The 11,184-nt window shown below is 41.6% G+C and overlaps 1 protein-coding gene across 1 annotated transcript; it reads right to left on the bottom strand.

Annotated features, from left to right (window-relative positions):
• Positions 1-9,493: 9,493 nt before the first annotated feature.
• Positions 9,494-10,804, bottom strand: LOC131678559 (uncharacterized). The gene is made up of 2 exons (XM_058958771.1): positions 10,526-10,804; positions 9,494-10,468 (listed from the first exon to the last, which is right to left on the bottom strand). Exon 2 carries the CDS (start codon positions 10,464-10,466, stop codon positions 9,606-9,608), a length of 861 nt encoding a protein of 286 aa, XP_058814754.1. The 5' UTR covers positions 10,467-10,468; positions 10,526-10,804; the 3' UTR covers positions 9,494-9,605.
• Positions 10,805-11,184: the final 380 nt, after the last annotated feature.

The following is an 11,184-nucleotide window of genomic DNA, read 5'->3' as shown; positions in this document are numbered from 1 at the left end:
TAGTCCCCGGCGGTGAACCTAATTTACTCGAAGGACCAGCCAGTAGGTGCTGAGGTGCATCCAGCAATTCCGAGTGGAGCGTAACTTCCGGTTCTCTGGCGCCCCAACGACCCATTTCTAGCTAGGGATCATCCATAAATGACGTAGCATTATATGGGGGAGGGGGGAGTTTTGTATTTTGTGATGATGTGCGACGACAGGGGGGTAGGGGGTCATGTCATGCTACGTAGCTGTATTAAAGGAGAATAACTAATATCGCTTTTATTTTTTTTTAAATTTTACGGTGACAAGGGGGGGGGGGAGAATTACCGTCAAGATACGTAATTACCAGGGGGTATTTAGAGGTTTGTGACGAAATGCTACGATGGGGGAGGGGGTTGTTAAAAATCACTCAAAAGATGCTACGTCATTTATGGATCGCCCCCTATTCGACGCGGTCTACTCGGTCTAATCCCCGGCGGTGGATCTAGCCTACTCTAGCCAGCAATTCCGGTGAAACCTAACGTCCAGTTCACTGCCGCTCGAACCCGATGCTACGTCGCGTACTACTCAACTGATCCCCGGCGGTGGAGCTAGTCTACACCGTCGGAGAGTTCCCCGGCGGTGTAATTTTTCCCGACACCTGATTTGTGGTTTCACTGCGGCGTTCTATCCGCTACTTCGTTGGTCCCTTCGCCACATCCTCTGCAGCTCGGAGAGTTTACTCGTAACCACTCTGTTGACAGCGTCGCGGCACTTCTCCTCGACGATATTGTGCACTGTCTCACCAGACATACCTTCTCGGACTTCTTCAAACTTAGGGTATTCGAAGACCACATGTTCCGGTGTCTCTTGCACGTTCACACACTCCGAGCAAAGCGGTGACAAAGCGTGTCCAAACCTATGCAGGTGCTTCCGGAAGCATCCGTGCACGGACAAAAACTGCATCAAATGGAAGTTCATCTCTCCATCCAACAGCAACTGTTGTGGCTGTCGACAACAGAAACGAATCTCGACGTTGCAATTATTACAGAGCCGTATCGTGTTCCTCTCGCTATTGGTAACTCGGTGGTAAATGGGACAGAAATGGCGGCAATCCAAGTAATGGACGATTTCCCTGTCCAAAAGGTGGTGGATAACACACACGAAGGTTTCGTGATCACCAGGATCAACGGAGTATTCGTCTGTAGCTAGTATGCTCCCACAAGATGGACACCAGAGCAGTACAATCGGATGCTGGACGCACTAACCGAATCGTTAATTGGACGACCGCCAGTTGTTATAGAAGAAGACTTTAACGCTTGGACCGTGGAGTGGGGTACCAGGAATCAGAATATATTAGCTTAAATTCCCCGTACATAGTCGGAGATTTGTGCCTTCGGGGTACCAACGTAGCTAACGTAATAGGTTACAGCTTTTTGGAAGCCTCGACGAAGCTGGATGTGTGACTGTGCAACGAAGGTTCCGCTACCACATGCCGTAAAGACGGCCGAGAATCCATCACCGACATGACATTCTGCAGTCCTTCTCTGATGGATAACATGAATTGGCGAGTTAGTGAGCAGTACACATATAGTGACCACCAAGCGATCCACTACACTATTGGTCGGCGAAATTGAACAGTAACGCTGAGAGTGAGGACTGGCCAGCGCAAGTGGAAAATAAAGGACTTCGACAAGGACTTTTTTGTGGAAGCAGTTCGTGCTGACAGCGTCACTCAAATTCCGACTACCAATGAGCTGTCGGAAACAGTAGCAGGGGCATGTGATGTAACAATGCCGAGGAAAGTGGAGCCGCAGTACTACCGGCATCCGGCATACTGGTGCAACGAAAGGATAAGCATGCTCCTGACAAACTGAAAATTATCGTGAAGGGTCTTTTCCCGAAGCACGATCCAACCGCATGGCCGCTTACACCGTACGTTGATGCAGACGGTGTAAATGCTGGTGAGAATCGAGTTTCCAACGACGAGCTCCATATAATGGCAAAAGGGATGAAACCGAAGAATGCTCCCGGACCGGATGGTATTCCCAAGTTGGCATTGAAGACTCCGATTCTGGCGTTTCTGGACATGTTCAGGATAGCCCTACAGCAATGCCTGAACGATGGCTACTTCCCGGATAGATGGAAGACCCAGAAGCTGGTGTTGCTGCCAAAACCAAGCAAACCACCACGAGATCCAGCATCGTATCGGCCTATATGCCTGTCGGATACTCTTGGTAAGCTTCTGGAAAGGGTTATCCTCAACAGGCTGACGACCTACGCTGAAATTGAGAACGGCCTATCACAGAGACAGTTCGGGTTCCGGAAAGGGATACCGACGGTGAACGCCATCTGCATTGAAGCAACAGAGAAGCGTTAATCGCTACTGCGCCGTGGTAACAATAGCTGTGAAGAACGCATTCAACAGTACCAGCTGGACCGCAATCGCCGTAGCGCTGCACAGAATTTGGGTTTCGTACTATCTGTGCAAGGTGCTGAAAAATTAAAGTCTACGAAACAAACATGGGGCAGAGGTCGATTTGGGCCACGACAGCAGTACCAGTAGTTGGTCTTCTTACTCGGCCCAATGCTCTGGAATATACATTACAACGGAGTGTTAACACGGGAACTGCTCAGGGGAGTTGAGATCGTCGGCTTTGTAGATGAAATTCTGCATGTCGTAATCAGCATCGGGGGACAATCCATCCCATCGACGCGTGCGCTGAACCACCAGGATGTGAAGGTCGACGATCGGATAAATTACAACAGCCATGTCGACTATGTATGTGAGAAGGCTGCGAGGACAACTAACGCATTGGCAAAGATTATGCCGAATAACGGAGGAGCAAAAGGCAGCATGAGACGTCTCTTGGCGGGTGTCTCATCCTCAACACTGAGGTATGGCGTAGAGCTTCCATTTCCCGACGGTTTTCAGCTTCCCGGGATTCGGGAAATAAATAATGAATTTCCCGGGAAATCCCGGGATCCCGGGAATACAGAAGAAAAATAAAAAGGTGAATGTTTCTCTTGAAAACAAAAGAATAAATTGAAAAGTTTTCAAACCCGTTTGATTGCATGTATATCTGCCCTAAAGCAGTTGTCAGAAGATGGCGATTTGGTGGCCTACACATCATTCAATCATTTGATAACTCGTCAATAAGTTTACGCAAAACTTTTACTTGGCTATATGTATTGCCCAAATTTTGGTAATTACGATTACGATTAGGATGATATACTAAACGCAGCTGCTGGAGTTACTGTCCAAAATTGGAATTCGTTGTTCTGTTCTGATACGATGGAATGTGATCAATTTAATGCAAAGCACCTTCTTTGGTAATTTTGAATGAAAAGATTGAGCTGCTTCAAGGTAGTGTGCAGTTACTTCCGATCAAAAGAGGAAAGTTTATACGTGGAATCCATTTCCGTCACAGTAGGATCAGCATAATTTCGAATTAAGTGTGAATCAAAATCAAGCAGATAATGGACGAACTGTGCAGCGATGGATGAAGCCTATTATCGATTTCCTGTTACGGGCAAGTATCTGGATTACTTGATAGAATCCCTTAAAAAATCCTGCCTGCATCCTTGAAAGCATTCAAAGAGTTTGGATGCGCATGATATTGGACAGATACAACGTTATGTATTTCTTTTCATACATCCAAAAATTTACTGATATTACAGTTACAGTATAACAAATAAGACGAAATATGCATTCGATGAACCGACCAAATATTTCTGCAGACGTTCTAGAAACATTCCTTATTTTAAATAGTGTTTGCGCTAAGCATGATATCACTACCAACCATCCCAAGTTTTGAAACAAACAGACATTGATTTTTTAAGAAAGTAACGAAATTTCCAGTACTAATTTGATTGCAAGCCCTTTAATTCAAGATCTAACTATTAAAATAAACTATTAAAAGAATTGTTAAAAATCTGATCAATCGGTTCATAGGTGGCAAATATATCGTGCGCATCACTAACGCTACTGTAAGGAAATGGTTCGGTATAAAGGCCGGCAAATTAATCCATTTTTGAATAAAAATTTGAATGAATGCAACATTCTTTAGCAGTGTTTTGAGTCTGGCGTGGACTATATACCTAAAATAATCACGAAAACATATCAGTGAGCCTATAGTATAGATATATAGTCCATTGATCTGTAAATCAGTTGGAAAAGCACAATCTGCATTCACTACTCACTCCAAATGTTTGCCGGTAAAGATATTTCCTACAGATTTTCATTTGGAGAATCTAAGTCTTATGGAATAAATTAAAAATCTTTTTTCCCGGGATTCCCGAATCCCGGGAATGAGAAAACACAATTTCCCGGGAATCGGGAATCCCGGGAAATCCAAAAATCCCGGGATTCCCGGGAAATAAATTCCCGGGATGGAAGCTCTAGCTATGGCGTACCAGCCTGGGCTGCAGCGCTGAACCGAAAAGCCGTTTGTGTATGTATGTATGCGTGCGTGTTTGTGCGTAAGTGTGTATGTGGCAAAATAATGTCACCTGTGTTTATCAGAAATGGCTGGACCGATTTTTCCAAACTTAGTATCAAATGAAAGATACAACCTTCTCGTCGCTATTTATTCCATATAAGCAGGAACTGGAAAATGTTCAAAGGGGGAAAGGAAAATTTCGAAATCGATTTTTGTATTTTTGAATCCAAATGTCTTTAAAATGCATGGAATGTCAATATTTGATGTCAACTCGAAAAAAATGACTACATATGACTTTTTTGGACTTTGGCACATTTTTGTCCAAGTCAAAAAAGTCAAAACTCTAAACATCGCCAACCTAATCCCGGCCATTTTTTTTACTTTTCTGTATTTTAACTGGGATATAGCTAGGGGTATGCTTTGAAGGATTGGGCTCCCAAATTAAACACCACTCTTCTCTAAATCCCCCTCCCCCATTAAACCCCCCAATAGATCCCCCTCAAACAACCACCTCATCCATCCTCTCCAGATCCACCCCTCTGTCATCACAATAACATTCACCCAGTATTTACACCAAGATAGGCTGGGGTGGTTCGGTTGTGGGTTATTCATCCCCTTCACACACACACATGATAAAATAGGTTTGCCGAAAGACAACATTTAGCTAATGCTAATTAAGCTAAATAAATATTATATATTTTCGTTTCAAGCAGGGCCGGATCCAGAATAAAATTTCCTAGTGAGTCTGAAATTTCGATTTTGAATTGAACACATTACGTAATACGCAACAACCGCATTTAATAAAAACCAGTGAAAATTTTGGTTTGAAATTGACGTAGACACATAGCATCTCAAGTTCGAGGCTGTAGATCCATTGTATGTATGTGCAAATCGTACTGAATATGTGATAGACATTTCTACCATTATATTGAACATAACCAGCCATGGAATCGTAGTTTGGACACATGAGAAAGGCACAATTGCACTGCTGAGTGGGTTAAAACGGTCAATATCGCATTATTTTGAAATTACCAACTTTGGGGGTTTAGTATTTTTGTAGAATTTTACAACGTAAATCAGCACATCTTCTGGTACAATAATTCTGGCAGTTGATTCTCCCAGAAGTAATTATAGAGAATTTACACTTCAAGAAAATCTAGTTTGAGTCTTAATGTCTTCAGCAAAGTTTTCGAAAATGCTACTTAAAACAGCTTTGTTGAATACATAGATTCTCCGTGTATTTAGAGTAACGAAATATATTAGCCCGAGAAAATTCTCGTGGGTTCAAACACCATACATCCCCATAAAAATACCATGAACATGGTCCGCGCCAATTTTTACAACCATCAAAACACCATGAAATGGTCTCAAAAACCCATAAATCCACCAGAATATGGGGATCTTCCAGACCATGGGGATGATATTTTCATGGGTTGAACCCATGCCAAATACTATCAAAACACCATGCAGTAGGGGATGAATTTGTGCCATGATCATGGGAGAATTATTGGCGTTTCGTTTCCTCGGGTGACTATATGTGAAAGAAAACCTTTTAAACGAGTTATTCAAATATTACTTTATATAATAACTCTGTAGTGCTGTTTATAAACAATAAAACAAAGATTCGCTCCAAGGCATGAATCTCTGAAGCTCACAATAAAAGGCAATATTGACGAGAGCTGGCTTTAAGAAAATTTCCTGAATGTTGTTTTATATCTCGATGCTACATACATGTAGCCATTATTTTTTTAACATCATCAACAACTTTGGTAACCAAGTACCTTACTATTTTTTCAAGAGTTAATTAACCATCAATATTTCAAGGAGAAATAATCACTAATATCAAAAGATGCGCTATTTTATTTTGTAAGGTTCTCAAACCATCAAAGTTAATGGTTTCGAAATTATGTGATTTTTTATCGTAAGAAAAATTTCCGAACATTTATTTCACTTTAAAAGTCCACATTTTCTGACTTCAGGGGGAGATAAGGGGATAACGATTTTTTAGCAATTGGGGTGAAGCAAATTGATCAAAACTTTTGTACATTATAATGTATCAATAACATCTTGTAATTTTTCTATGCAAAAATATCGACAAGCGACTCGGTGTCGAATCAGGAATCAGAATATATTGGCTTAGATGGCACGTTCCCCGTATGTTGTCGGGGATTTGTGCCTTGTCGTGTGTTTTCATCATTTCCTGAGCGGAAGGAAAGGACAACGAGGTGTGGGGAAGTAGAATTGGAAGGGTGGAAAAATAACAGCAAAAAAACAAAAATAAACAACAGGTAAGTTAAACTCACAAGTAGTTCAACTCGCCTGCGAGTAAGCCTAAAGCTCTTTACCACATTGGATAAGAAACTTTAGTATGTCTCTGAGTTTTAGTCGTCCAAACATGGTTTCGTCTATATAAGGACGGCCGAAAATTCGAAATCGCAATTGCGCTACCTCTGGACAGTTGCATATCAGATGATATGAGGTTCCTCCAATAATTACGGTGCTCGAACGAAGCCCAGGATAGCCCGTATTTTTCCCTTATCCAACTTGTCGAAATTGGCAGCGCGGGCTCAGGACCAACGAAGTCAATCGCTGAAGCTGCCCTGGCCAATTCGTCAGCCCATTCATTTCCAGTAATACCGCAATGTCCGGACACCTAACCAGGGTAGATAGTGTTGACAATGCTTAGTTATTCGATTTGGGTTCGGCACGCGATCACTAGCTTGGACCATTATTTGTCTGAGCTAAGGGCCTTGATTGCAGCCTGACTCAGTTGAAAAGCCGATTGTACCCCGCACATAATCGCAAAGCTTTCTGCCTGGAATACAGTACAGTACCTACCTAGTGAGTGAGATTGTTTCAATCTCATTTCACAACAGTAGACACCAGCACCAGGACGTCCCTCCATCAGAGTACCGTCAGTGTAACAGACCACGTTTGTTGTTGTCTTTCCATATAGCCAGACAACCACTCCTCTCGAAAGGGAATCTGCACATGGAATGTCCTGTAAGGAAAACTACTTGTGAGTGTAATATCGCTGGAAGCAAGAATATCTTCACCCCATGTAATCATTTGTGACCACAATCGTGTATGACTGGTAGCAAGATCAACATGGTTACTGTTCCAAAGCCCAGTAACCTGCAGTCTGTATGCACATAATAGTGTTTTTTGTTTGAGGTGTATGTGTAATGGTTTAATATTTAGAAGTGCCTCAAGAGCAGCAGTCGGAGTCGTGGTGAAAGCACCAGTCAACACCATGAGCACCATTCTTTGCAGATGGTTTAGCTTTGACTGAACTGTCATTACTTCTCCCCTCTGCCACCACACAAGGCATCCGTATGACAGTATTGGACGTACAATTGTCGTGTAAATCCAATAGATGTATTTAGGTTTGAGACCGCAGGTCTTTCCAAAAGTTCGTCTACACTGCCCGAAGGCCATGCACGCTTTCTTGACTCTGAACTCAATGTGAGCAGACCAATTCAGTTCAGGGCCGGCGGAAAGCGTGGGTAGTATGGGTAGTACTACCCACTCGAAAATAACCGAGTGGGTAATTACCCACTCTAAATTTTGAACCATTTCAAAAAATTTAGATGTGCAACGCATGTATCTCACACTACACACATTTGAAAACATCGATGTACCACAATTCCATTTGCATAAACGAACGTGATTTAATGTAATGTAAGCGTGTGTATTGCGAAAAGGGAAAAAAATCCTTACTAAGGGTCCCCTCACCCTATGCTTTCTACCCACTCGGGCGTAAAGTGTTTCGCCGCCGCTGATTCAGTTTGGAATCCAATACAACGTATTTGACTTGATCTGCACACAGTAGCTCAGAATCAAAGAACTACAAGGGACGAACCCCGGTTGTTATTCGCTTCTTCGTGAAAAGAACTATTGAAGTTTTGCTTGGGTTAACTTATAATTTAACTTGTCGACACCACTGTTCGACAGCTCTTAATGCCTGTTGCTTTAAGTCAAAGTTTGTTTCGATGAAAAATCCAGTAATTAGTATTTGGCAATCGTCAGCAAAATCGTAGGTTGGAAATCCAAGCTTATTGAGTTTCTTCAACAAGTCGTTAGCTACCAAGTTCCATAACAAAGGTGACAGAACGCCGCCCTGAGGACAACCGCAAATACTCAACTTTCGTATCTCAGCCTATCGCAATGACGAGCAAAGTATGTGGTTACTAAGCATGAGATACATGCAGGTATTCCATGACCGCGCATCGCGACTCGGTGACGAAGCTTTTTGTAGAACGTCTCTGGAAAAAACACGATTTGCGGTGTTAATTGTCATTCAAAAACAACTTAACCGATTTATTTCAAACTTTGCATACACATTCTCTGTATAAAATACCTAACCTCTGTCAAGAGATAATTTTTCAATTAAGAGGGTTTTTTCATAAAATGTGGGAATTATTCACAAAAATAACAATTTTTTTTTCTATTGAATACCAAACATTTTGAAATGAAAAAAATAACATTCAGAGACAGTAGGGGTAAGGATTCAATGATACTTCTGATACTTCGAATATTTTTTTTGATTTCAGATAACTTTTGGCCGAACTACAGGTAACACCGCAAATCATGTTTTTTTTCCAGAGACGTTCTAAAAAAGCTTCGTCATCGAGTTGTTTGTTGATATTTTTGCATAGCAAAGTTTCGGAATGATACATTACAAAGTACAAAATGTTTGATCAGTTCGCTTCACTCAAATTTCGTAACTTCGCAAGTGTTTTTTTTTCTCGCTGAAACCCTTAGACCACCCCCTCCCCACCCCTCTTAATAAAAATGATTTTTGTCACAGAAAAATTGACCTTTCATGTGGTAATTTTAATCGACTTTCAATCTTGCGGAATCTTTACACATCTACTAACTTGAGGATACCCACGAGTTGTATAATTTTAGGATCTGTTGGATTCAATTTAGCGTTCTAGCCAATTTTGGGCCTTGGTGTTTAAAGAGTTTGCGTAGGCAAATGCAGTTGAAAGAAAAATAATCAGCTTCTCAAAATCATCCTCACCACACTATGCTTTTGATATTCAATTAGACACCAATCATTTTCTCACAGAATAAAAACAAAATAATTCAACAACTGTATTGTCTAACTGACGTATATTATCACATATAACAAATATTAAAACATGGCCACAAATTTAACTTCTTGGGATCAAATTGTATTATTTGAGAATATTTCTCTCAGTTTGCGTAATCATTCTCCGCGCCATCCATTCTCCAAATAACCTTCTCACGCAACGTCTTCGGTCTCCCATCGGAATCTACTTTGACCTGCATCACCACCGTGTCCAGCCGAATGGGGCGCGTCTGCTGAAAGCGATCCTCCTTTTCGGTGTGATTATGCGTCACATTGTTGCTAAACTTGTTCTCCGTGTTAGTCGTCTCGAGCAACGTCTGGTTCGGGGTACTTTGAGATCCCGCCGGTCCGTTATTGTATCGTTTCTTACTTATTGTTATGGTTTCGTTCTTCACATTGTTAACATTTTCCAGTCGCTCTATTTTTATTTCTTCCGTTGCGTAAATTTCGGCATTTTTGTTGTGGTTGGACTCAACCCGCTTATCATCGACGGCATCGTTATCGTGATTATTCATCAGAAAGTCGCTAATCTCGAGAAAGAACTTTGCCGGTAAATTATTGCCGTTGATCTGAAGCATCGAATTGGATTCTAATTCCTGCTGCTGTTCTTGTTCTGAACTCTCTTGTTGAGTCGAGCTCGGTTCGTTACTTTCTCCATGTGGAATTTCAAACAACCTCAAGATGGAGCTTCGTATCATAGCTGCCATGTTTGTCTCTTTGAGTGTGCTCAGTGACGATTCCGGAACTTGTATCTGAAAATTTTTAACATGCAGCCGAATGTTTGTTTCTCCTTCTGTTTGCCTCTCGTCATACATAACGTCAACTTCTCCATTGGCTTCGTCATCAGTGAAGTCGTTCTGTTTCTTTTTGTCAGCAATTTGAAATCCAGACCTACTTTCAGCCGATACAGAACAAACCAGTGTAAGCAGGGCAATGGGTAATAAAATCCTTGTTAAAATCTGCATCGCTCTAGGAGAAACCGTCTGTGGTCAATTGTCCGATTCGCAATTTGATTGACTACAACTTTCAAAAAAATCACCCAACTTCTGTGCACCTTCGCTTCGGCGCGATGTTGAACTCGCGGTACCGTTTGTTTGAATAGTAAAAATTTTGAATACCACACGACTGGTTTGAAGATACACGCCCGGAACAACACAGACAATCTAAGACAACTCACAAAAGTTTCGCTCTGTGATCTGCTGGTTTCGGTGCCCAGAGGCTTTCTGTCTCCGAGTGTCACTCCGGGTGCCAAATGGTGACAAAAATAAACACCAAAACAGTGGCGACGAAATGGGAAGGGAAAATAATAAATCAACCGCGTGCCGTTTCCCGTATTATGCTGGGCATTCCACAATCGACATGTGACACGCGTCGGGTATACTTCGGCGATAAACGACTTTTATTAAGGCGAGTATAATGGGGCGTAAAAAAGAACGCGGATTAAAAGTCTAATTTCGAAAAACGTAACTTGAGAGAAACCAGAAAGACAAAAGTCAAAACACTGAAGCAAACCTTAAAATTCGAAAACAAAAGTCAAAAAGTAAAAGTCCAAACTCCAAAACAAAATTCAATTAAGGATTGATTTTAACATATTTTGAAACTTGATGTTTTTGAAAATATAAATATTTAAAACCATTTGAATAAATGAAAGGTGAATGTTCAAAGTCGCATAACCACCAATTT

Source organism: Topomyia yanbarensis, chromosome 2, assembly GCF_030247195.1.
Source record: "Topomyia yanbarensis strain Yona2022 chromosome 2, ASM3024719v1, whole genome shotgun sequence".
Classification (NCBI taxonomy): Eukaryota; Metazoa; Arthropoda; class Insecta; order Diptera; family Culicidae; genus Topomyia; species Topomyia yanbarensis.
The sequence above is the reverse complement of the archived record's forward strand: the minus strand, read 5'-3'. Positions and strand labels throughout refer to the sequence as shown.

Excerpts from the sequence above, each read along its gene's own strand:
- LOC131678559 (XM_058958771.1), bottom strand. The coding sequence starts at position 10,466 with ATGCAGATTTTAACAAGGATTTTATTACCCATTGCCCTGCTTACACTG.